The sequence below is a fragment of the Fomitopsis serialis genome (assembly GCF_022376445.1).
Source record: "Fomitopsis serialis strain Sig1Antser10 chromosome Unknown B0H18scaffold_94, whole genome shotgun sequence".
NCBI classification, from domain to species: Eukaryota; Fungi; Basidiomycota; class Agaricomycetes; order Polyporales; family Fomitopsidaceae; genus Fomitopsis; species Fomitopsis serialis.
In genome coordinates, this window is record NW_025955054.1 from 96,020 (window position 1) to 117,956 (window position 21,937).

Sequence of the window (21,937 nt, forward strand, 5' to 3'; positions counted from 1 at the left end):
GTGCTGTTGCAGTAAGAGCAGCGTGCGGTCCGAGGCTTTCATGCTGCACCTTTGGAGCCTCAGCAGGCTGTTGCGCGTCTTGTGCATCACGATCCCATCCGTGAGTGAACCTTTGTACGTCCCAAGACTCGACGCTCAAGGACGTACGTTCATCTGGTTAGGCGCGGCACGAGCATCTCGTCAGGCTCCTTCGCGGTTCGGCCCTCAGGTTTACCTATCAACACGAGTCCGAATGGATGAAGCATCTCTTCGTTCTCATCTGGTTGAATACACCGCGACGCTGCAGCGCGGATTACGAGTCGTTCATCAAGTTGTGCTGGCCGTCAAACCTCTGGGCCGACAACCGGGATTGTACGCCACAAGTCTCGTAATCTCGCTCTGATGTCGTCTAGTCTCCCGCCAACGCCCACGATCGCGGTTCCTTCGCCTTTTATCATCCCCGCACCTGACGATCTACCCCCACCACGCATATACCTGGCTCGCACGCCAGCCGACGGTGTCGCTAGGCATCGACGGTCAGCCTCTCCCCAACGAGCCTTACCACGTACGCGACGCCCGGCGACAATCTGCCGCGAATGGGCAGCGGATGCATTGCGCTCCCCGTTTGCCGGTTCCGTCGACAACCTACGGCCGTCATCCGACCCATGCGTGGGCCGAGTGGAGAGAACGCGCAGTTCGTCGGCCAGCAACGCTCGGGGACCGACCACTTGCGAAGGATGTCCTCGCCACGGGCCGCCGATCCGCGGATCTTATTGCACAGCGGACTTGTGCGTCCGTACTGCCTTAGTTACGACGATGCTCCGTGAATGTACAATAGCCATGTTTAAGGTGTGAAACCACTGGATCTTATATAAGACTTGCGATCCTAATGCAGATGGTATCGATACTCTCCGCCGTCGTACTTAGGTCCAGTGCGGTGCGACGCCAAACGCGTATACGAGATCTTCGTTCCGCTGAGACAGTCACTCGACATGCCTGGCAGCAAGTGGACAGCTGGATAGGCGAGCCTAGAGGGCTTCAGCGTCGCGTCGCCACGCTGCTCTCCGCCTTCGTGTGCGTCCGTATCAGCTTCAAGTTGTACATTTGCGGGAACTGATGCCCGCGCCCAGAACGACCGTGACAACGGACGAATGGTATCATATCTCCGACGCACGGGCCTGAGAGTGCTAGCTAGCTCGGAGTCGGCGGTGTCATACGAAGGGAGCGCATACAATAGACAACATGATTCTTACAGCAGTACGCGCGGTGAGTCCTGCACGTCCCCTAACGACCTCGCAAACCTATGATCCATCCTGTCCTGTGTGTATCACGCCCATGTTCCCGAATCCTAACCCTGCACGTCCGTTCTTCAGCTCCAATTCCAAGGATTCTCGTCATGAGTCTCGCAAATCGACTGCAAAAGCCTGCTAAGCGTGTAGCGGCGAGATGTCCGGTGGATTACCGCGCCGAACGCCGTTCACAAAGGCGCTCTCCGAGTTCGGTTGTTGACCTGGGTTGTTTGTGAGTAAAGTGGTTTCCAGTATAGCAAGAATCGAGTGGCATACAACTTGATAGTCCGAGGTCAGTCCTGCAACTCCAAGCGCACCGTCTATCGGCCCCGGAGAAATCACATCTGTATCTCCACTAGCATCGCACACGTTTCCTCCGCTTTCGTCATCTCCCGCGTCCTGGATTTTCGTAATGCTGGTATGCGTCCCTAGTCGAGCGGATGAGCGCACTGAGCAGATCACGGCTGCGCCTTTACGGACAACGGAGTCGTGACACTCACCAAGTACTGATGAGGGATCACGAGTGACGGACAATTCACCGTCAGGATCGGGAATGAAGTGGAGCCGTAAGACTTCGCGATCCAGCCACGGCGCGAACAGGTTGATCATATACGACTTGATCGCAGACATTGTGGCGATTTGGATCTCTTCCGAGTCCGTCTGGACTTGAATGACAACACCCGCCTCGTCCTGCTCAGAGTGTGCTGGAAGCCGGTGAAAGACGCCACGAGAGAGTACACTCTGGAAATCGAAGGTGAAGCTGGGAGAGTCTGTCTCGCTGACCAACACCTCGTCCCCATATTCAGACGTCTCGGAGTGGGACAGATTAATGGTGATTCTGAGCCGCCCCAAATGCGAGCTTCGGATGTCAGATAGCAAGATACATAGGGCCCTCTGGATCCTCGGAAGTGACGGTTCGACAGCGCGAAAGTGCACCGTTAGCATTGTCAGTGCTGTATTTGCTGTAAGTCGCGGTACGACATCGTATCCTGTGGTTTCGATGAGCGACTGAAATTGCAATAGCGAGACACCAAGATTTTTACCATTAGCGAGATAACACTCAAGCTCGAGCGTCTTGAGCGCAGTTCCGGCGAGACGCAGGACCTCTGTAACGTGTGGTCCAAGATCTGCACATGGGGCATCCTCGATGGCAGTGAAGTCAAGCCATATGACCTCCAGTTGGCTACACACTTGCGGTGTTGACCACAGCTTCAGAAGCTGGGATGCCCACAATTGGGGTACGTAAACGAGTCCGAAAGTCGACAGCGAGGGATTTGGTGCATGTGCTGTGTACAGGGTCATGTCCGCCATTGACGCAGGCTCGACATGGGGGCCGAATGCATTCCGTAGCGACAAGTTGGACAGATGGGAGAAATGGGATAAAACCCGATGAAGATGTGAGAACGAGGAGTAGCAGCGGAGGTCCAACTCTAGTTCTGTTACGTATGGGTACGTCGCACATACGTCCAACAACAATCGACCGTGTTCATACAAGTGAGCAGCCGACTCGGAAGTTGGGTGATAAGTCCCAAGTCCGATTCTCTTGAGCTTGTTGCGGTACGAGGGAACGTAGCGGGTCACTGGATCAGGTACCAGCGGGTGCTGCAGTGTGACGTCCCAGAGAGACAAGTGTTCGAGGCTCGGTAGTGCATTGGAAATCCTACGGAGTTCTGCCATACTGCGAAAGCAGCACTGTGTGATACCTAGTCTTGTGATGCCAGTGTAGTAGGAGAGGGAGTGGAAGAAGCGATCATGTGGCCTTGCGACTGCGCAGTCGAAGTCCTCTATCCCTAGGCTCGTCAATCGTGGTAGAATGTACCCGGGGATGCACATTGGAAAGACGCGTATGAAGGGCCTTTGAGGATCCTCCACAATCTTCAGGCTGGTAAATGTCTTGCCATACGGTCGATTGCCATTTGACAAGAACATATGTACGCAGTCGTCCAAGACCTCTCGGGTTCCCAACTCGAGCCAGCTGCCCCAGAAGAGGCGTTTTGCAGCATGGTACCAAGCGTGACAAATGAAGCGACACCTCGTCAGTGTAAAAGGATCGTACCGGAGGATCTCGAAAATGTGGTCGATCAGTTCCGGCGGAAATCGCGGATAGGTATTACTGCGTCGACGAGACAAGTGAATATGTCATTCGAGCAATGGGCGCCAGAGTAAACAGAAGGCATACTTTGAGTACGTGGGTGGTCTGAAGCAAGAGTCCAGGTATTGATCATGACCTTCCAGCAGCCTGTCTGCACCATCGACCACACCCGTCATCTGGTAACCCGGCATGGGGTCATTATGATACAGTGACCCGGTACATGTTGGAAAGTATACCTCACCTGACTACGTCTGCAGAATTTCGAGTAGTATCTGAGTTGACGATTGATGCCCTGCATAGAGTGCAGAAGTATCAGGTTATATCGTGCAGACACCACTCCACTTGGATCTCACCCGTGAAAGTCTTTTTGAGCTTCAATGCGGCGCTCGGGCGCGATCACCCGAGGTAGAAGCGGCCGGCGAGAGAGATGGTAGGTTCTGAGGGAATGTCGGACCAGTAGCAGTGGTAGGAGTCGTTGGCAAGGCTTAAGCGTAGAGCACGCGCAGAACGCGGGAGGCAACATATGATTTGTACTACGGACTTCAAGAGACACAGTATCGTCATATTACCAGCACGCGCTCTTATCGCGCGGCATCAGACCTCACAAGGCCTCACGCACATGATCGAACGGACTGTGTCCATGGACGGCGGACGCAGCATTGCGTTATAGTCTTGCCGCTCTAACATTCTATTGATATTCATCGCATGGGTACAGATGAGAAGCGAGGTGAGGCGCATCAGTGTCTCGCTCACTAAATCCGCCCAAGTTCCTGTACTGCGTACCATCCGAGTCGCTCAAGAAGAACGAGCGAACGTTGTCCATGATCAGCGTATCCAGCAGGATGAGAGCGAGAAAACGAGTGGTATGCTGCTCGGGAGCGGACGTAGCCAGCGGAGCCTGACATGGTTAAACATGTGAATGCATTCATAGCAAGATTATGGATAGGGGGCATGAGTTGGCGCGCGCGAAGGGAAACTGACATCAGCAGAGCGGATCGGAGGCTAAGGGCTGGCCCTCACCGCAGCATCTCGAGACAACAGGGCGAGCTCCGGCACACCAGCTACCCAGCGAGTGAATCTTCAAGAGCGATGCCACAAACACCACGGCGTTGTCGAGATGGAGCAATTCCTCACGAGAGTGAGCAGATAGGCAGCCGGAATACTGACATAATGACGCACCATACATTCGCGCTTCATCCATGTACATGGGCAAGAACACATCAATATGCGTCCACGTTCGTCCGTCGTCGTGGTATGCATGGCTTGTCGTCTGCTGTGGCTTCATGTCTGTTGCTCGTGATTGCAAAGGATACAGTGGACCCACTCTGTGTTGCCCAAATGACTGTAAGATCGTGGGGGCTCCGAGCGGCAAAGACCACCCACTCTTCGTCAAAGGGGTCGTTCGGGTCGGCCTAGGAAGACTAGATCAAAGCAGCAAGTATGATCAAGTCGTACTGCATGGAGCAATCACAGGATCGTGCGATCGCGCAGAAACCACCGCTGTCCTGTCAGGCGCAGTCAATTCCAACCGCCAGAATATCCTCGGGGCGCCTCATGCCGCATTCCGAATGCAAAGATCTTTCTCGACGAGTCGTCTAAACCACACTTACAAAACACGAACAGTGGCGATACTAGTATTACATGAAAATCCTACGCCCTTCCCTTGAAAGGGACGCGCGTTGCGGCCTCGCTCGCGTTCAGCGTGAGCGGGATGTCGTACAGCCACCTTGTCACCAGGTCCTGCATCGTTGATCAGAAAAGGAGCAGTGAAGGGGGACGAATGACTCACCAAGCCAGCCTCGGGCTGGTCGTACGGGACCATGTGCCTGTATTGAGAGTTAGACTCGCACCAGGACGACGAACGGGAAACGTACCCAGCCTCGTGGACAGTGACGAAGGTGATGTTGCCAGCGGTCTCGTCGTTACCGCCTGCGCTGCGGACCGTACCTGCGAGCGTACCCGTCTCGGTGGTCACCCAAGGCGCTGCCTTCTTCGCCGCAAACTCCTTCTGGAAGCGCGTGTCGAGCTGCTCGACCCAGCGTTCGTTACCCTGCGCACAGTGGTCAGTACGCCTCGCGCGGACAATACGAGAGCAGACGCACGATGAAGTTGCACATCATGTCCGCGTTGCCGGCGTACACGAGCAGCCTGACGCCGTCTTCGACGAGGTCGGGGAGGAGCACGGCGCTGTTGTGCGAGCCGTCGCCCTGCATCGCGAATGCCTGGTTGACCTGCATGTTGCAGCTCTCAAAGTTGCGAGTCGGGTTCACACCGAGCGCACGCTTCACCGAGGGCTGATTCATCCATGTCTCGATCCAGGACATCTGCTTGTAGCACAGATCGCCGTCCTTCTCACGGTCGCACTTCTTGCGTACGTCGTACGGGTTGTAGCCAAGCTCTGCGCCTCGTCAGTGGATTCGCAAGCAAGTGCAACGGCTACTCACGCATCAACGGGCCCATGATCTGGCTGTTGCAGTAGAGGATCGCTGGCACGCACGTGAGGCGCGAGTTGAAGTCGTAACAGCTCTTGACGAGCCGCTGGCATGTCGGCACCTTTGCGCGCAGAGCCTGGCACTCCGGACCATTGGGGTCGTCATAGACGGCATATGGGCCCTCGCACGCCCAGTCGGGGACGCTCGCGTGCTGGATGTAGGGGTCCGTGAGCCCGTTGCCGAGCATCACAGACGCGAGGTTGATAGGTAGCAGCCCCGGCACGGCGACGTCGAGCGCACGCGCGGCTGCGAGAGCCTTGTTCTCCGTGTGGATGACGGACGCGATGTTCGGTGCGTACGTCCCGCCGTAGCTCTCGGCAGCGATGTGGAATGGCGCATCAGCGTACTTGGAGAAGCGCCCGAGGAACAGCTCCAGGAAGGCGTAGACGTCCTTGCCCGCGACGGGGCTCGTGTTCACGGACGTGCCCTCCTCGGCGTATGAGAAGCCGACGTCGACAGGCTGGTCCAAGAAGATAACGTTGGCATTCGCGTTCCAGGAGTGTTCGTTGTAGGTCACGTTCGCCCCGTCCTGGGCCACAGCACACGGACCAAGCTCGAAGAGAAGGCCAGTAGACGACGAGCAGCCTGGGCCGCCGTTGAGCCAGAGAAGCAGAGGCGCGTTGTCAGGGTTGTGGCGAGCCTCAAAGAACCTGGTTGCGAATTAGGGGTGCCAACCAGAGGTGTCTAGGTGACTCGGACTCACCAAAAGAACAGATGCTTGTCCTGCGCGATGTCGAGGTAGCCTGAGTATTGCTTGACATTCGGATCACACAGTTCGGGCTCTGTCACTCGCAACTGGTGTTCACTGAAGGCAGGGTGCTGGACGAGCTCGTCTGTCGCCTTGTATGTAAGCGGTATTCATGCGTCACGAAGCGTGCATCTTACAGGTGATCCCGTTCTGCAGAACTCGCGTCCTTCCGATGAGGTCTACCCACTTCGTGGCCGTCTCCTTCGTATGCTTGATAGTGTGGTGGGCAACGTGCTTCACACCTTCAAAGGCATCGTGAATCGTATTTGCCACGGCCGAGAAGTCGTCTCCGATGACCACTTGCTCAGCTGGAACAGCATAGACGGCCGCGGCGAGCAGAACAGAAAGATACAGCGGCCTCATGGTGGTCGGGACAGAGTAGTGCACCCCGCGCCCGGCGCTCGCGTCGCTTCTCCTCCTATTCGGTCACGTTCCCGCGCCGTGGTTGGGCGGAGCGTTCCGTCCGAGCCCTCCTGTTTGGTAACTTGTAAGTAAGTACTGGACCGTATTCGACAGTCCTAGTCTCCGTTGCAGATCATACAAGTCGACAAGCGTATCACTTTCGCATAGCGTCGACGACGAATTCGAGTGTACAATGAGGTCCCCAGGATTGAACAATAGTATACCGTCAGCATCGCAAGCCAGTCCGCCCTCGAAGTGAATACATTCACCAGTCGCTGTCGAGCAATGTCCTCTACATAATAATACACGGACGAACCACTAGTACTAGCATCAACCAGCGACTGTAGCCATTACCAACGATGGCATCCTAAGCACGAAACCTATAATATATCGAACGAATATAAGTAGCGTCAATGTCAGCGGCTTGGCTTGAAACATTCAAGGCTTCCGTGCGCCGTCTCCCATCTCTCGATGCTTACACGTGTTATCTTCGGGGCTTACTGTTTCGACCACGTCGAGCCCCTTGCCGAGCGAGTGGCAGTACGCATGGGCCCAGTCCGTATGAATTTGCGTCGTCGAGGTCTTGGATAAAGGGCACGCCGGAGGTAGCGGTGAGGAGCTTGTCGGTGAGGATTTTGACAATAAAAATGTGTAGCGCGTCTGGACAATACACAGCACTCGAGGTCGAGACCCCAAATTGCCGCGACAGGTGTTCGAAGACTGGTGACATGCTGAGAGAGGCACGTTAACTGAGCAGGACGAGTCTGCGATTCCGTGGTTCCTTGAACTTTGAGCCACGCCCTTCTGTTGATCGCTCCGCTGGACACGTCGATGTCGGTCAACGCGTTGGTCAACCCATAATATATGTTCGCTCACCAGCTTATACATTGCTAAGACTTAACCCAATGTTCTGAGCGATCATCGCTTCCAGCCTTCGTTTCTTCTCCAATTTGGCCGCCCACAACGCCGATCCCACCGATGTTGTGAGCAGGAATAACATACTTAGGCCTGGGATAAGCTGCAGAGCCAAATGCACCGTGCCGAACCTACAAAACATAAACGTAAGCGCTCTCGACACGACCGAGACAACGAACGAACTACTTACCATGTATACTTCCTCTGTCTGCGCTTAATCGCTTGCTTCCTCTCTGTCTCGGTGAGACCGAGAAGCTTGAAGTACCGCCAATGCTGCAAGGGACCCGCACGGTAGCCCGTCAAGATCAAAAACATTGGCGTGCCTACGACAGGCGCAAATGTTAAAGGCAGGAGCACAACGAACTCGCAGATCTGGCGGAAGGAAAATGGGCTGTAGACATGCGATATTCGTGACTTGCCCAGCTTCTTGACTGGATCCGCGCCATCTGGAACGAGATCGCGGCCTTGAGCCACTAGGTCATCCAGCCCTTCGTGGATAAGCACCTGTACCAGAGACAATGCGCAATCAGCATGACGATGACAACGAATAGGGAATGTATGAGAGATACTCACAGCGTCGAAGATGTCAGCCAAGCCTTCGTCCACGAAGAATGCCTCGAATAGAATCGCGACTATTGCAGCGCCTTCACCGAGGACGAGAAATGCGGCATTGACCCATGCAAGCGAACGTCCATAGAATATCGCAAAGAACGCGACTTGTGGGAGGTAGGCAACGAGGAAAAGGAAGGTGTACACAATGAGCGACAAGATGAAACATGGCAGTACCCTCGCTCGCAGAACAGGCCACAGAAACGAGTGACCTATGAAGAAGTACATGCCCTAATGAATCGTCAGTTTACCAGCTCTGTAGAGCGGTATGAAGCGGAACCTTGAACGGGTACAACCAAGGCGAGCTGATGGCTACATGGAGAGGCTTCGCCAAAAGCGGTCGACGCTCTGGATGTTCTGAGCCGACCAAGTTCATATAGAGGTACCACAGAGCTTGTGACGGCGACGTTAGGAAATAAGAGAAAGAGACAGCGAATTCGATGTACCAGGGCTAACAGAGCCTTAGAGGAGGTCAAGGTTGTCGGCGACGTCGAGTCCGACTCGACCAGGCTCGCTGCGTTGCGGCGCGATGTACACTGTCCCACGCCACCGAGTCCTACGGCGCGCGATCGTGACTATATGGAATCTCCTCCTACTCCTCCTACTCATCCTCCTCCTCCTCCACCGCGCCGTGAAGCTTAGCGGTCGCTGATTGGTTTGAACAATTGATCTTTTCACCTCTCTTATTCGAACGTAAGTCGTCTTCGCGCTGCTTGAATGAACAATGCACGACTAACGTGATGATATATCTGTCATGGCTGTTTGATAAGATTGAAACGATGGTGATAATTGACATCGTCGCCCAGCTTTTCACATCTTGCATGAAGGACCCGGCGCGTCCAAAGGGCTGCGCAAGAGCTCTCTGCGGCTGCCTTCACCTATTGGACGGGGGAGGCAAAGACGACCGCTTCGCGCTATTCGAACGCTACTTCAGGCCCAACGACGAGCACTACGAGCATCTCCGCAAGACATACCCCGAGTATCTGAGTGCGTGCGCTACCTATGTGAGCCGCCCACGCTCGACTCAAGACGAAGAGGAACTCGAGGCCTCCTTGCAGAACTGCTCATGCTCAGCTCTGGGTACATCGGGTCGCAACCAGAGGGCGATGCTGGGCTGGCTACATACCTTTGAGGTCGCTCACAAGTTCACCCCTGACAATTTCACTCAAGCACTCGTCCGCCACTTGGCCGGCATACTCAATAATGCAGTCGAAACAAAGACCGTTGGCTGTATCTCTGCGAAGAGCGGCCTCAAACGGCACCGCAAAAAGCACACCGGAAGGCCTCTGTGGCCCGGCGATCCTAGCCAGCTTATTCCCCATGGCCTGGAGCAGTCGATGAAAGGCTACACCGATTCCTTCCGCCGGTGTACAATCGACAGATTTCAAGACGGCCTTTCGCTCGTCGGCGATCTTCTTGCTATCTGCGGTCGATCCATATTTCCTCACCTGCTCCATTATCTCCCTGAGATGCCGATTAAAGTCACTGGCCTCATCACTGGTGTGTGTCATGAGCGCAAGGCAACACTGGGAGCACCTGTTGCCTTTGAAGTAGAACGCAGCTGGGCGTGTACTCTCCTCATTGTCATGGACTTTTGCAGAACCATCATGGACCTTGGGGAATGGAACCCAGCCGAGATCGAGCTGTTCGTTCGCGTGGCTGCACCGTACAAGGGCTCGATGAAGAGCCTCGGCCTCCTCTTCATGTGCGACACCATTCTCAAGCACCTGGCGCTCTTCCGAGAGGGTACCACTCTCTTTCCCGAAGACCAATTCACCGACCTTGCTGTCTTCTTCGCTCGCTTCGGCGCGATGTTCTACCCTCACAGATCACCTGACGACACCACCGTCTTCCACAAATCCATCCTCTACCTACGCGCGAAAGTCACCGACAGCTCCTCGGACCCTGTCGAATCCGTTTGGCAGGGCCTTTCCTGGCTTTCCAAGATACGTCGCTGCTGCGCGCCGGGATGCCTCGAGACGTTTGCCTCCGCACAGCGAACGTTCGCTCGATGCGCCGGCTGCGGCGTCCCGCGCTACTGTTCGCGCGAGTGCCAGAAACGCGCCTGGAAACACACAACGTTCCCGCACAAGGACGTGTGTGCAAAGCTGCGCGCTTTCAGGGAGAGGACGGACCTGGGGCTGAAAGACCGCGTTCTGACTGAAAGCGACCACCAGCCATTCGTCGACGCATGCAGAGCAGACGAAGAGCTCCCTGCGCTGGCTGAGGAGTGCGAGAAGCATCTGTGGGATATGACGAAGGCGCGTGATGACTCTGTACCGGAGGGGTTTGGGGTGTTCCAGGCAGAGCTAGCGGCCGCAGGCGATTCACTCATCACGTAGTAGTGACCCGTTCTCCGATTCAAGTTGTCTTCGTGCGTGTACGATACCACTGAGAATTCATTGCTGGAGCATTCCAGCAATGTGTGTATGTACTTATTGAACATCTGTTTGCTGACAGATGATTGTTTCCTGGATTTGGACGTGACGTCGACCCGGCGCGCAACTATGAGAGCAACCAGGCGTTCGCGATGCAGGGCGATGGCTCGCACAACAGCACCGTGCTCCTCCTCGACCTCGTCGAGGACGGCGTTAGGCTGCTCGTCTACGCCGGCAACGCAGACATGATGTGCAACTTCATTATGCGTCTGCTCTCGTGTTGGCCGAATGGGGCATGCTGACCACTGTGTGCAGGGCAACGAACGCTGGGTCGAGCAGCTCGACACGCGCTTCCAGAAGGAGTTTGCGGCGAAGAAGGCTGCACTGTGGGTAACCACCGAGACGGGTACGCTCGCGGGCACGGTCCGCAGCGCAGGCGGTATCGACGAGACCGCTGGCAACATCACCTTCGTCACTGTCCACGAGACTGGGTACGTCTCCCATTTGTTGTCCCGATGCGAGTCTAGCACTCGATACAGGCCCGTGGTCCCGTACGACCAGCCCGAGGCTGGCTTGGTGAGTCATTCGTCCCCCTTCACTGCTCCTATTCTGATGCGCGATGCAGGACCTGGTGACAAGGTGGCTGTACGACATCCCGCTCACGCTGAACGCGAGCGAGGCCGCGACGCGCGTGCCTTTCAGGAGGGTGTAGCTCGTCCATCTTGTTTGATACGATGACCTTTTGTAGTGTATCTGGAATGCGCCGTTACTGGTGCTGACCTGGAGTGCACTTGAGGCATGCCCACACTTCACTCGTCCGTAACATTCACCGCAGGACCCCCGGTAGTCAAGTGGCCAGCAGGATCAACTACAGGGATTGACGCAGCCAAGATCTAAATGAGTAACTGAACTTGAAAACGTGACAGCCGTGATACATACGTACTTGTCGCTGAAGACAATATCGATCGCAGGTCACGCCGCGGCGATTCTGAGCGACGCTTGGACCATAACACGCATACGAAAGGCTCAACTCGAACCAGCAATCTGGACACCGAGCCCGGTAGCTGGCGATATCTCCCACACCCGGTACTCATCCAATTTGAAGCCTCCACCGTGGTTCCGCCGCGTGTGGGTCAACTCGTGCCAATGCATCCCCCAGTCCTGCGCAAACATCGCGAGCTCCCCATCCGCGCTGCACGCCTCAACGAACGCCTGGCGATCGCGCTCGCGCTTCAACTCTCGATCCTGCGGGAGGTGCGTCCGCTCCCTCAGCACGCGCAGCTTCATGCAGACATCCTTGTGCGGGACCGTCGCATGCTTCCATGCGCGTGACTGGCACGGACGCGAGCAGTAGCGCAGGACGCTGCAGCCTGAACAGCGGGCGAAGGCGCGGCCGGCGGTGGCGAACGTTTCGCCACACTCTGGCGCGCAGCAGTGCCGCGCCCTGGACGCCCAGCCGAACCCATCGAAGGCCGAGCTCAGAGGGTCCTCAATAGAGGTGAGCATAACCGCATGCTGGTGGAGAATCCCTGGGTGGTACGCCGCTTTATCCCTGGGAACCGGACGCAGTAGCATGTGTTGCCAATGCGGGCGAAGAAGTTGGTGACCTGGCTGACGAAATCTTCCGTGAAAAGAGTCATTCCCTTGCGGAAGGTGTTTAAGGATGGTGTCGCACACGAAGAGAAGGCCGTGGATGTGGGCCTCGTCCGAACCCTCGTATTAGTACGAGGTCTGATGGATCCACCTGCCCGGTCTCCGCGATGTGTGAAGAGAACTGCATGATAAGGAGGAGGGTATACATCCAGCTTGCCTGGGTGGTGATGCCGATGGACTCCCCTAGCGTCCGGGTGCGCTCTTCACAGACGGCAGTAGTGAGTCGGGTGATTTTCAACGGCCATTCGGGCTGAAATCGGAGTAGCTGATGGATTATGGTTCCACCACAGATAGCAAGCAACCTGGTGACGAGTAGAAGGGTATCCTGGAACCTGTCGTCGCGACACAAGCGAAACGACGTGGCATACCCCTTTACTGACTGCTGAAGGCCGTAAGGGATGAGTTGGCTGGGGTCCGTCGGCCAAAGAGGCTTTCCGGCATGCTTGTTACGGTGCTTGCTAAGGCCACCCATCGCAGTAGTACCCCCAACAGTCCTTGATTCAACTGCATGGTTGAGTACACCGCCAAGATGGCGGATGAACGCTTCGGTTAAGTCCCGGAGGATGAGCCGACGAGCAGCCTCGAATGCGTGCAGCCACAGCAACAGTCTCGCCTCTGTCGCATTCTTGGCCGGCGAGAATGAGCATAAGCACGAACTGAGAAAGGCGTCGAGGTCATCAGTCTCCTTGTTTGAGCGAGGCAAGGTCAGGAATGCGACAGACGCATTCAGGCCTTCGGAGTATATCCTACGGATGTCCTCGTAGTCTTTGTTTTGAGGCACGAGGTAGGGTCGGTACAGCGCGGAGGGCTCATATGGTTCCGAACCATCCAATACCTGGAGGCAACTGCAGAGAACTCTGGCGCAGTGGGTTGGACGCGCCGGATGATCCCGGATCCTTCATGCAGGATGCGAAAAACAGAGCTACTTACCTCCTCCTTGTCGGCCATTGTGTTGCGCCTGCGGGCAGTCTACTAATATGTTAGCAACACAATAGCATTTCATGAGATACGAGTTACTGACATTTGTGGAGGGAACAGAGAGGTACAATATTAATGGTGGTCGAGTGCAAGTCACGGTCGTTGCGACACGCGTCGGGACGCGGTCACGCCACCGTGACGTAGATTCAGAGTCGGTAGAAGGCGGGTGCGACTCGGAGTACATAAGTAAGTTACCTGGCGAGCACATCAAACTTAACGCGAACGAGTCAGTAGAATGCTGATGGTGTTGCTTACAGACAGGATCATTACACGCTAGTCATTTGCACAGTACAGTCTACTGTTTCTGCGAACCCGAGTGCGATCAAGCACTCATCGACGTCGTCGCAGGCTCAGCCATTCCTCAGTCACCCTTCTCTAAGTATGTAGCGGGAAGCACCTTTGTGGTGTGACTGCGTCCAGTCTGGAGCATCGGTATCCTAGATGGGCTTCGATATGTATGCGTTGGTTTGCGGCAGGTGCAATGTTGGACCACTCTCAGTCGGAGGAGCGACCGTCTACTATGCCGTCCAAGTGTCTAATGCAATGGCGAGCATTGGATCAAGTTGAAGACGAGAATCGCCAAGATACATACATCAGTTACGAGACAGTGGGTAAAGGGGTCATTTCGTCGTGGTGGTTGAATCACCTCTGGTCGCTAGCCGTGCTTGAAATGCCCCAAATGCCTCTGGTACAGATTCGTCCCCACGCGCCTTCCTCATGTCCCACAAATGTGCCCCACACTCCTGAGCGAGCGTCGTGAGCTCTTCATCCGCTCTGCACGCATCGATGAATAGCTGGCGCTCGCTTTCAGTCGGGGCATGATCTTTCATCCCGAGGTTCGTCCTCTCCTTGAGAGCGCGCAGCTTCGCGCAAACGTCCTTGTGCGGAAATGCCGCATCTTTCCAGGCATGTTTCTGGCATTCGCGCGAGCAGTAGCGTGGGACGCCGCAACCTGCACATCGAGCGAACGTCCGCTGGGCGGACGCAAACGTCTTGGGGCATCCCGGCGCGCAGCAGCGGCGTATCGTGGAAAGCCAGGCAAAACCCTCCCATGCGACTTGGACAGGGTCCGAAAAGCTGTCGGTTAGTTGCGCGTGTAGGTGGAGGATTGCCTCGTGGTAGACGGTAGTGTCGTCGGGTGGTCTGTGAGAATAAAACATCGCGCCGAAGCGAGCGAAGAAGACGGCGAGCTCGCCAAAAGGCTCGTCGCCAAAGAGAGTGGTACCCTCTCGGAAAGGCGGCAGGTGATTGAGAATGGTGTCGCACACGAAGAGGAGGCCGAGGCTCTTCATTGAACCCTTGTACGGTGCAGCCACGCGAACGAACAGCGAGATGTCGGCCGGATTCCATTCCCCGAGGTTCATGATGGTTCTGCAAAAGTCCATGAGAACGAGGAAGGTGCACGCCCAGCTGCGTTCCACTTCAAAATCGACAGGTGCCCCAAGTGTCGCCATGCGCTCTTGGCAAAGAGAAGTAGTTAGGCCGGTGACTCTTAACGGCATATCGGGGAGGAACTGGAGCAGATGGGGAATCATGGATCGGCCGCAGATGGAAAGAAGATTGCCGACGAGCGAAAGGCCATCATGAAATCTGTCAGGTGGGCACCAGCGGAAGGAATCGGCGTAGCCTTTCATTGACTGCTCCAGGCCATGAGGAAGAAGCTGGCCAGCATCCACGGGCCACAGAGGACTTCCGGCATGCTTTTTGCGGTTCCGTTTGAGGCCGCTCTTGGCAGAGACACCGCCAACGGTCTTTGTTTTGACTGCATTGTGGAGTATGCCGGCTAAGTGACGAACGAGCGCTTGAATGAAATCGTCGAGGGCAAACTTGTGAGCGACCTCAAAGGTATGCAGCCAACCCAGCATCACCCTCTGATCGGGGCCCAATGTGCCTATGGCTGAGCATGAGCACCTCTGCAAAGAGACTTCGAGTTCCTCTTCATCCTGAGTCGAGCGTGGCTGGCTCAGGAAGGCAGCACATGCGCTCAAGTACTCAGGGTATGTCTTGCGGAGATGCTCGTAGTGTTCGTCGTTGGGCCTGAAGTAGCGCTCGAATAGCGCGAAGCGGTCGTCTTTGCCTTCCCCATCCAATAGGTGAAGGCAGCCGCAGAGTGCTCTTGCGCAGCCCTTCGGACGCGCCGGGTCCTTCATGCAAGATGTGAAAAGCCGGGCGACAATGTCGATGTTCACCATCACTTCAATCCTTCAGAGCAGCCGTCACAAAAATATCATCATGTTAGTCGCATATTTTTCATTCAAGCAGCGCGAAGACGACTTACGTTTGAACAAGGGAGGAGGAGGAGAGGGAGGTGAAAGGATCGATTGTTCGAAACATGCACTCAGCGACCGCTAAGCGCTTCGCGGGGCGGTGGCGGAGCGCGTTCTGGTCGACGTCGCCGACAACCTTGACCTCCTCTAAGTATCATGAGAAGGACGTCCGGAGTGGTCGGTCAGCAAGAAGACGGGGATGTTGAGCGGGCGACCTACAGCGTGACGGTGCTACTGCAAGCTGGGCCCCGAATTAGGCGCCTCCTCTGGTCTCCTCGTGCTCCCATCTCCTCCGTCACGGTCTTCTTCCCACTGAGTCGATCAGTCTTGTCGCAAATCTAGGTCAGTGTCCAAGTCTTATAGAATAAGGAGCGTCTATGAACCTACTTCTTTCCCAGCGTATACCGTCCTTTGTTCCTTTCAGCAACCTCAGCGATGCCGGCGCGTCGGTTTTGACTTGGTACGTCGATGTTCTCCCGTGCTCCACTCCAGTAAAGCGACTTATTAGCTACCCAATGTCTGCACGAAGGTTCAAGCTGGGACAACGTCTCGAAAACTTGAGCTCAAGACTGCGTATCACAGCGAAGCTGTACGTATGAGAGGCAAGCCGGGAAGGTAGATGAGTTGGCGAGGTACGTATGCTCACAGACTCGGATGCTTACTCGCACTCGAATATGCCTCCCCGGACGCCCGCTTGAAAGGCCTGGACGTGACACGATCCGACACGTCAGACCGGGGACGGTTGGCTCCCCGCGCCGCCGAAGGTCTCCTCTATCGACGTCTGTGAACCCTAGCCTGCCGTGTCCCAGGAGCGTTCCGCCAAGCACGGCCACGCAGTGTGCCGAGGAACATCACGACGGTGATCGGGCCTTCAACCTAGCATTGACAAAGTGTCCGTGCGAGCACGGCTCCTCGCAACACTGGTAATCCACCACACATCAGCCGGTCCCTCGCTGACGTTTTCTGCTTCATAGTGTACCGCGAACTTGACGACCTGCAGTGAGATCACTAGGTCCGACTCGCGCCGACGCCAGCGAATTCAATACCACCCGGTCACTAAGGTATGCCCCCTCTAACGTCAGTACTTCAGTCTTGAATGCTGACGACCCAACTCCCGGACATCCCATCAACTATGACAGCTGCCGACGCGACGTGTCATACCCCGCCTTTGACAACTGTAGCGCGTGCAGCGCTGCTGACGACGACGTCCTTCGGACCACCATAGCACTACGCGGCGTCTCTGCCCTGCCCACGCCCGTCGAAGCTATGGTGCGCTGTACCAACGCTTCGACGTGCCTGGACAGCATCAGTGCGACGGCTTGGTAGAGGTACAGTGACGGAAAGTGTCCGTCCCTGAGTGTGCGTATGCAGCCGACCGCATGCTCGTCCGGTTTCAGTGCGACGGTGAACTGACCGCGACGCCCGCAGACTGTATAACATGCTCGTACGGCGACTCCTTATAAACATGTCTTGCGCTTCACTGACCCTGTACTACATACATAGAACCGATGTCCGCGCGTGGAGAGCATGCGAAACAACCTCGGGGAGATTTGCACGCAGCATGCCCCTCGAAGCGAAACTCAGGGAAGTACTCGGTATATACAGTATCTACTCCATGCGTACGTCGCCCATCCGCCGTGACCACTGATACCAGAGCGCGCTGCCACGAACGCGATGCAGCGCTCGTGCACAGCCGACGAAGGCAAGACGGTGTGTAATTCGTGAGCAAAGCTTGCGTTCTCGAGTCAAGCTTGCTGCTAACGGTGAGAGGTTAGCTGTACTTGGTAGGGAGTTCATTCAGCTGCCGGTCAGCTCTCAAAGAGCCTGTGCGCAAGTCTGCACACTGCGGTGGTTACGAACACGTCATCTGGCCGGAAGACAGTGACTCGTCCCGTACAACCCGGACTACCTTGCGTAGATACAAGGTACAACGCATTGAGCGTCCACGATTGAGCGCGAATGACCATGCGGAATGCTGGTGGGTTCGCTTTGGGAGACATATGCTGGGCAGATATTGATGTAGCACGGGGGTCTGAGATGGACGGACGACGGGACGGGGCGTATCGTCGATCGCTGCGCCCTGCCAGTCACACGCAGCAACGGGAGTGTCGACGGGAGGACGTGCCAAGCGCGAATGTACGTCGCAGCCGGTGCAGGTGTTCTTGTAGAATAGTCAAAGACATTCTATTCGCGCCCTCGGATATCAGATACCGCTTCCCGCAGGTTGTAGACCAGTAACGGTCGAGTACAAGGTGAGTTCTGTCAGTGCTCATGGCGTTCTCGGCGCTGAAACTACATCGTGAAGCGCATATTCTAGTAGTCACTCCGAACATATGTTTTCAGAATTTCAGATGAATTCGAAAAAACACCCGCTCTGCTGTACCGAAGGCCATGCCCGTTCGAACCACTCTCGACGCCCTCTCACAGGCATCGCAATAACCGCGACGCCGGGTTAGATCCTTTCTCACCACCAGACGCGCGAGAGTTCTTCCATCCGAGTCAGCTGTCAGCGCCGTAAGATGATGCTTCAAGGGGTCGAAGGGCTCACCGGAGAGCGTGAGTTCAAGCGATGGGCTCGCCATGACGCTTTAACATTCGGTGAGCCGCTCCTTGTATGATGTCGTACCGTAACGCTTCATGCGTACGAGACGGTCAGGAGATATCCTGCTCCTTTGCATGAGCGTGCTATTGAAGGGTGTTGATATGTGAACGTACGCGGTGAGCTCAACTCGCCATCTCGTCTCGATAGGAAACATGCTTCAATAGCACATAGCACAGGAACTTGGCGTGCGTCGATGTGGCCGGGGCTTCGACAGCTCTGGTATTCTACGTCGTCCGCGTCGTCGAACTTGAGCTTGAAGGCTCAGCGCTCAGCGCTCAGCGCTTAGCTGCCTCTTCTTAGCCGCCCTTCGAGAAGCGCCTTTGTGGCGTGACCGTGTCGCGCCACCGGAAATGAACGCGCCGCAATAATTCGAAGCTTCCATATCCCCAGCATTCCGCCGTGACACTGACAGCCTCTGAGCCTGGGAGACCGCCATGTCCGCCGTCCAGCAAAGACCCCGCGCGTGTCCTTCCCACCCCGCCCCCTGCCAGCCCACCCCCGATCATGGCCCTCCTCCGCGCCACCGACTCGCCCGAGTACACCGCCCGCACCCGCACGCCCTTCGCCCCGCCCCCGCCCTCGCTCTCCATCAAGGCCGTCCACGCAGCCGTGCCCAAGCATCTCTTTGCCCGATCGACGCCAAAGTGTCTGCTCTACGTCGGTCGCCACGTCCTCCTCACCTACTGCTTCTATCTGTTCGCAACGCGCATCGATGTCCTCGTGGGGGTGTTGCTCGATCGGTCTGGCATGACGAGGGGAGGGCGCGTCGAGGATGCGCTGCGATGGCTTATGTGGTGGACGTACTGGTTCTGGCAGAGCATTGCGTTCATGGGCATCTGGACGCTCGGTGAGTACTTGTTCCGCTCTTGTATGCAGTTCGCGCCCGTTTCGATGGCGGGTCCGGATGCTTGTATGCTATGTTGCTCCGTTCTTCGGACGCAGCCGCTGCAGAGTTTCCGACCTAGTGCTTGCGCATCTGCGAAACACTCTGCATCTCACTGACCTCCCGCACTTGCCACAGGACACGAGGTGCGCGGATCCCGCTGTCCTGCACCGTTGAAGCACTCCCAGGCTGACAATCACCTTGCTGCCTCGCCCACTCCACCCCGGCTGCGCACAGTGCGGCCACGACGCGCTCTCGCCGAAGCCATGGGTGAACGCGCTCCTCGGAATGGGACTCCACACGTTCGTCCTCACGCCGTACTGGGCATGGCGGGCGACCCACCGGTCTCACCATGTGAGTCCTCTCCCGCTATGTCGTTCAGCGCTCCGGACTGTTGCGCGCCGCTGCATATCCGCTCTGCTTGCCGCGCTGCCTCTGTGCGTCGGACGGGGATGTCTGACTTGTCTCCGCGTCCTCTGCGATGGCTCGCGCTGTCTGCGACGTGTCGCCTGTATGTGTCCCAGACAGCGGGTTTCGTGTGCGATCGCGGCGATTGATACGGTGAGGCCAGCGCTGATCAGACTTTCGTCCGGTAGAAAGGCACGAACAACCTCCACCGCGACGAGACGTACCACCCGCAGACGCGCGAGGAGTTCAACCTGCCGCCGGAAGGTGCGTCGCGTCTCCGTCGTTGGCGTCGCGCGGTTCTGAGGACGGGGGAGCAGAGAAGGCGAGTGCGATAGACTACCACGAGATGATTGAGGAGACGCCGCTATACACGCTTCGGAAGATGGTCCTCCGGCAATTCCTGTGCGTGCGCTCGACGTTGTGTTACCTCTCTCGGGTCCAAGTTGATTGTGGGTGCGGCTCGTAGGGGCTTCCAGCTCTACTTGATGTATGCCTCTCGTCTTCCTCACATCCCCGGTCAACTGAGCACTGAGGTCCGCGCCTCATCTCGCACAGACATAATCGCAAGGGAAACCCGAAGTATCCGCCTGGAACGAGTGTAGGTCATGTTTCGTCGACGCGCAACACGCCGTTGGATTACCACGCGCGGTGTAGCACTACAAGCCGAGCTCGAAGCTCTTCCGACCCGAGGAACGTAAGCCGTCCTGTTCTATCCGCACACATCCTGTCTCTGCTCGGACGGTTGCCCTAGCTCGGCTGTTGTGACAATTGTGGGGGCTGAACGATATCCCATGACTAGGACACCTTGTCGTCGTCTCGGATGTCCTGATCGCGGGGATGCTCGCGCTCCTCGGTGTCTGGGGGTGGAACTCGGGGTCGGGCACGGTGTGGAGGATGTACCTCGTGCCGTGGCTGGTACGTCCCTCCGCTTCATTCGTCTGCCCGGCGCGTCTCATCTACATCGTCAACAGTGGGCCCATAACTGGTGAATCTATCCCGTTCAACGAGACAGGGAGATGCTGATGGCGTTGTCTGCGGGTGACTCAGGATCGTGACGGTGACGTACCTGCAGCACTCGGACCCTACTGTGCCGTATTACAGAGTACGTTGCCATAGTGCTGACGTGGACGTATGCTGACTTTCATGCGCAAAGGGCCAGTGGACGTTCCTCCGGGGCGCACTCGCGACGGTCGACCGGCCGATCTTTGGCTGGGTCGGGCGGTTCTTCTGGCACGGCGTGAGTCTCCGCTCTTCAATCAACGCGCGTGGCTGACTGGCGAGCTCTCGGCTCAGATCGCGCACGACCACGTCGCCCACCACTTCTTCGTCGGGGTGCCGTTCTGTGAGTGCCCTTCCGTTCACGTTGAACCTCTGCTGACTCTCCCGGCAGATAACCTCCCTGACGTGACGGAGGCGATCAAGCCCGTGCTCGGGGACTACTACTACTACGACTCGACGGTGAGTCGCCTCGTCCGAGCCCGTTCGCTCGTCGTCTGATGCGGATATCGCCAGCCGACGCTCTATGCGCTCTGGCGGAGCTTCACGCAGTGCAAGTTCGTCGAGAGCACGGGCGACGTCGTGTTCTTCAAGAACATGCGCGGCGAGGCCGTGCGGGAGTGCTGCGTCGCGGATGTGTGTCCCGCGAAGGAAGCGGGTGTGTTGATGGTGCGAAGGAAGCGGCCGAGTTGGATTTGAAGGGGTGCAGGACGAGGAGGAGGATGTGATGGGTGATTGAGATGCTGTGCATCTATGGAGGGCCAGAAGCGCCCGTGGACTGTCCGCTGCAAAGTGGGGAGATAGGTGCAGTTGGGGGTTGTAGAGGCAACATGGTGTAGAGGGCAACATCACGTAGAGGCAACATAGTGTAGCGGCAACATGCGTAGCGGCAACATGGTAGGTGGGCACACTGCTCTTGAACTCACACTCCACGCTATGATCACAACAGTCTCGTATATTCCACTCTATGTATGCTTCATGCATGCTGCTTGAACTACAGTATGAGGACAGAAAATCCAGTCGTACGTACATGCCCTTGTCGCGCACTTCACCCGCTGACCAGAGGACAGATGCTGCTGTCCAGACTGTATCAGCTTTGTCAAACAGGGCATACACATATAGGTCACTCAACCCCCTGCATCCAGCACTCGTCTCTATCAGAACCCATCCGCTACTCGCCCGTCAGCAGAACATATAGCTTTCGTCACAGATGCTACGGCAGCCGCTCCGCTGGCATCAAGCATGA

The 21,937-nt window shown here is 56.5% G+C and overlaps 10 protein-coding genes across 10 annotated transcripts; 4 read left to right on the forward strand and 6 right to left on the reverse strand.

Moving 5' to 3' along the window:
- The first annotated feature begins 69 nt into the window (after nucleotides 1-69).
- Nucleotides 70-1,148, forward strand: B0H18DRAFT_684610 (uncharacterized protein). Its single transcript, XM_048039163.1, has 4 exons — nucleotides 70-100; nucleotides 162-828; nucleotides 907-1,053; nucleotides 1,110-1,148. Exons 2-3 carry the CDS (start codon nucleotides 382-384, stop codon nucleotides 955-957), a joined length of 498 nt encoding a protein of 165 aa, XP_047888698.1. The 5' UTR covers nucleotides 70-100; nucleotides 162-381; the 3' UTR covers nucleotides 958-1,053; nucleotides 1,110-1,148.
- On the reverse strand, nucleotides 1,060-3,623 carry B0H18DRAFT_684616 (uncharacterized protein). The gene is made up of 5 exons (XM_048039164.1): nucleotides 3,448-3,623; nucleotides 2,312-3,381; nucleotides 1,769-2,257; nucleotides 1,545-1,696; nucleotides 1,060-1,489 (listed from the first exon to the last, which is right to left on the reverse strand). The coding sequence occupies exons 1-5, from the start codon at nucleotides 3,549-3,551 to the stop codon at nucleotides 1,457-1,459; spliced, it is 1,848 nt and encodes a 615-aa protein (XP_047888699.1). The 5' UTR covers nucleotides 3,552-3,623; the 3' UTR covers nucleotides 1,060-1,456.
- A 1,299-nt stretch (nucleotides 3,624-4,922) lies between these two features.
- On the reverse strand, nucleotides 4,923-6,984 carry B0H18DRAFT_1032879 (serine carboxypeptidase). Its single transcript, XM_048030143.1, has 7 exons — nucleotides 6,738-6,984; nucleotides 6,556-6,685; nucleotides 5,805-6,502; nucleotides 5,463-5,758; nucleotides 5,235-5,410; nucleotides 5,150-5,186; nucleotides 4,923-5,100 (listed from the first exon to the last, which is right to left on the reverse strand). Exons 1-7 carry the CDS (start codon nucleotides 6,961-6,963, stop codon nucleotides 5,011-5,013), a joined length of 1,653 nt encoding a protein of 550 aa, XP_047888700.1. The 5' UTR covers nucleotides 6,964-6,984; the 3' UTR covers nucleotides 4,923-5,010.
- An 898-nt stretch (nucleotides 6,985-7,882) lies between these two features.
- On the reverse strand, nucleotides 7,883-8,754 carry B0H18DRAFT_1086939 (uncharacterized protein; the record flags this gene model as incomplete). The annotated part of the gene is made up of 3 exons (XM_048032115.1): nucleotides 7,883-8,048; nucleotides 8,108-8,421; nucleotides 8,491-8,754. The coding sequence occupies 3 exons, from the start codon at nucleotides 8,752-8,754 to the stop codon at nucleotides 7,883-7,885; spliced, it is 744 nt and encodes a 247-aa protein (XP_047888701.1).
- A 541-nt stretch (nucleotides 8,755-9,295) lies between these two features.
- Nucleotides 9,296-10,794, forward strand: B0H18DRAFT_1032890 (uncharacterized protein; the record flags this gene model as incomplete). Its single annotated transcript, XM_048030144.1, has 1 exon — nucleotides 9,296-10,794. A coding segment is annotated over exon 1 (1,447 nt), but the record flags the coding sequence as incomplete, so codon positions are not given.
- A 262-nt stretch (nucleotides 10,795-11,056) lies between these two features.
- B0H18DRAFT_1123289 (uncharacterized protein) lies at nucleotides 11,057-11,616 on the forward strand (the record flags this gene model as incomplete). Its single annotated transcript, XM_048034665.1, has 4 exons — nucleotides 11,057-11,116; nucleotides 11,220-11,395; nucleotides 11,444-11,480; nucleotides 11,530-11,616. The coding sequence occupies 4 exons, from the start codon at nucleotides 11,057-11,059 to the stop codon at nucleotides 11,614-11,616; spliced, it is 360 nt and encodes a 119-aa protein (XP_047888703.1).
- A 314-nt stretch (nucleotides 11,617-11,930) lies between these two features.
- B0H18DRAFT_1123290 (uncharacterized protein) lies at nucleotides 11,931-13,505 on the reverse strand (the record flags this gene model as incomplete). Its single annotated transcript, XM_048034666.1, has 3 exons — nucleotides 11,931-12,456; nucleotides 12,938-13,392; nucleotides 13,488-13,505. The coding sequence occupies 3 exons, from the start codon at nucleotides 13,503-13,505 to the stop codon at nucleotides 11,931-11,933; spliced, it is 999 nt and encodes a 332-aa protein (XP_047888704.1).
- A 650-nt stretch (nucleotides 13,506-14,155) lies between these two features.
- Nucleotides 14,156-15,869, reverse strand: B0H18DRAFT_958132 (uncharacterized protein; the record flags this gene model as incomplete). Its single annotated transcript, XM_048042659.1, has 2 exons — nucleotides 14,156-15,737; nucleotides 15,814-15,869. The coding sequence occupies 2 exons, from the start codon at nucleotides 15,867-15,869 to the stop codon at nucleotides 14,156-14,158; spliced, it is 1,638 nt and encodes a 545-aa protein (XP_047888705.1).
- A 2,221-nt stretch (nucleotides 15,870-18,090) lies between these two features.
- Nucleotides 18,091-18,560, reverse strand: B0H18DRAFT_684719 (uncharacterized protein). Its single transcript, XM_048039165.1, has 2 exons — nucleotides 18,518-18,560; nucleotides 18,091-18,466 (listed from the first exon to the last, which is right to left on the reverse strand). Exon 2 carries the CDS (start codon nucleotides 18,382-18,384, stop codon nucleotides 18,142-18,144), a length of 243 nt encoding a protein of 80 aa, XP_047888706.1. The 5' UTR covers nucleotides 18,385-18,466; nucleotides 18,518-18,560; the 3' UTR covers nucleotides 18,091-18,141.
- Nucleotides 18,470-21,657, forward strand: B0H18DRAFT_938114 (fatty acid desaturase-domain-containing protein). The gene is made up of 15 exons (XM_048041829.1): nucleotides 18,470-19,251; nucleotides 19,426-19,433; nucleotides 19,525-19,641; nucleotides 19,884-19,959; nucleotides 20,013-20,097; nucleotides 20,162-20,182; nucleotides 20,251-20,293; nucleotides 20,350-20,389; nucleotides 20,495-20,610; nucleotides 20,667-20,680; nucleotides 20,743-20,797; nucleotides 20,849-20,932; nucleotides 20,989-21,037; nucleotides 21,086-21,153; nucleotides 21,208-21,657. Exons 1-15 carry the CDS (start codon nucleotides 18,909-18,911, stop codon nucleotides 21,388-21,390), a joined length of 1,302 nt encoding a protein of 433 aa, XP_047888707.1. The 5' UTR covers nucleotides 18,470-18,908; the 3' UTR covers nucleotides 21,391-21,657.
- Nucleotides 21,658-21,937: the final 280 nt, after the last annotated feature.

Excerpts from the sequence above, each read along its gene's own strand:
- B0H18DRAFT_684610 (XM_048039163.1), top strand. The coding sequence starts at position 382 with ATGTCGTCTAGTCTCCCGCCAACGCCCACGATCGCGGTTCCTTCGCCT. Across the intron at positions 829-906 it reads GTACAATAGCCATGTTTAAG|GTCCAGTGCGGTGCGACGCC; the intron begins GTGTGAAACCAC and ends CGTCGTACTTAG.
- B0H18DRAFT_938114 (XM_048041829.1), top strand. The coding sequence starts at position 18,909 with ATGGCCCTCCTCCGCGCCACCGACTCGCCCGAGTACACCGCCCGCACC. Across the intron at positions 20,098-20,161 it reads ATGGTCCTCCGGCAATTCCT|GGGCTTCCAGCTCTACTTGA; the intron begins GTGCGTGCGCTC and ends TGCGGCTCGTAG. Across the intron at positions 20,183-20,250 it reads GGCTTCCAGCTCTACTTGAT|ACATAATCGCAAGGGAAACC; the intron begins GTATGCCTCTCG and ends CATCTCGCACAG.
- B0H18DRAFT_684719 (XM_048039165.1), bottom strand. The coding sequence starts at position 18,384 with ATGGCGAGCCCATCGCTTGAACTCACGCTCTCCGGTGAGCCCTTCGAC.
- B0H18DRAFT_684616 (XM_048039164.1), bottom strand. The coding sequence starts at position 3,551 with ATGCCGGGTTACCAGATGACGGGTGTGGTCGATGGTGCAGACAGGCTG. Across the intron at positions 3,382-3,447 it reads AGACCACCCACGTACTCAAA|TAATACCTATCCGCGATTTC; the intron begins GTATGCCTTCTG and ends TCGTCGACGCAG. Across the intron at positions 1,697-1,768 it reads TGATCCCTCATCAGTACTTG|GGACGCATACCAGCATTACG; the intron begins GTGAGTGTCACG and ends CCGCTCGACTAG.
- B0H18DRAFT_1032879 (XM_048030143.1), bottom strand. The coding sequence starts at position 6,963 with ATGAGGCCGCTGTATCTTTCTGTTCTGCTCGCCGCGGCCGTCTATGCT. Across the intron at positions 6,503-6,555 it reads GACAAGCATCTGTTCTTTTG|GTTCTTTGAGGCTCGCCACA; the intron begins GTGAGTCCGAGT and ends ATTCGCAACCAG. Across the intron at positions 5,187-5,234 it reads GTCACTGTCCACGAGGCTGG|GCACATGGTCCCGTACGACC; the intron begins GTACGTTTCCCG and ends CTCTCAATACAG.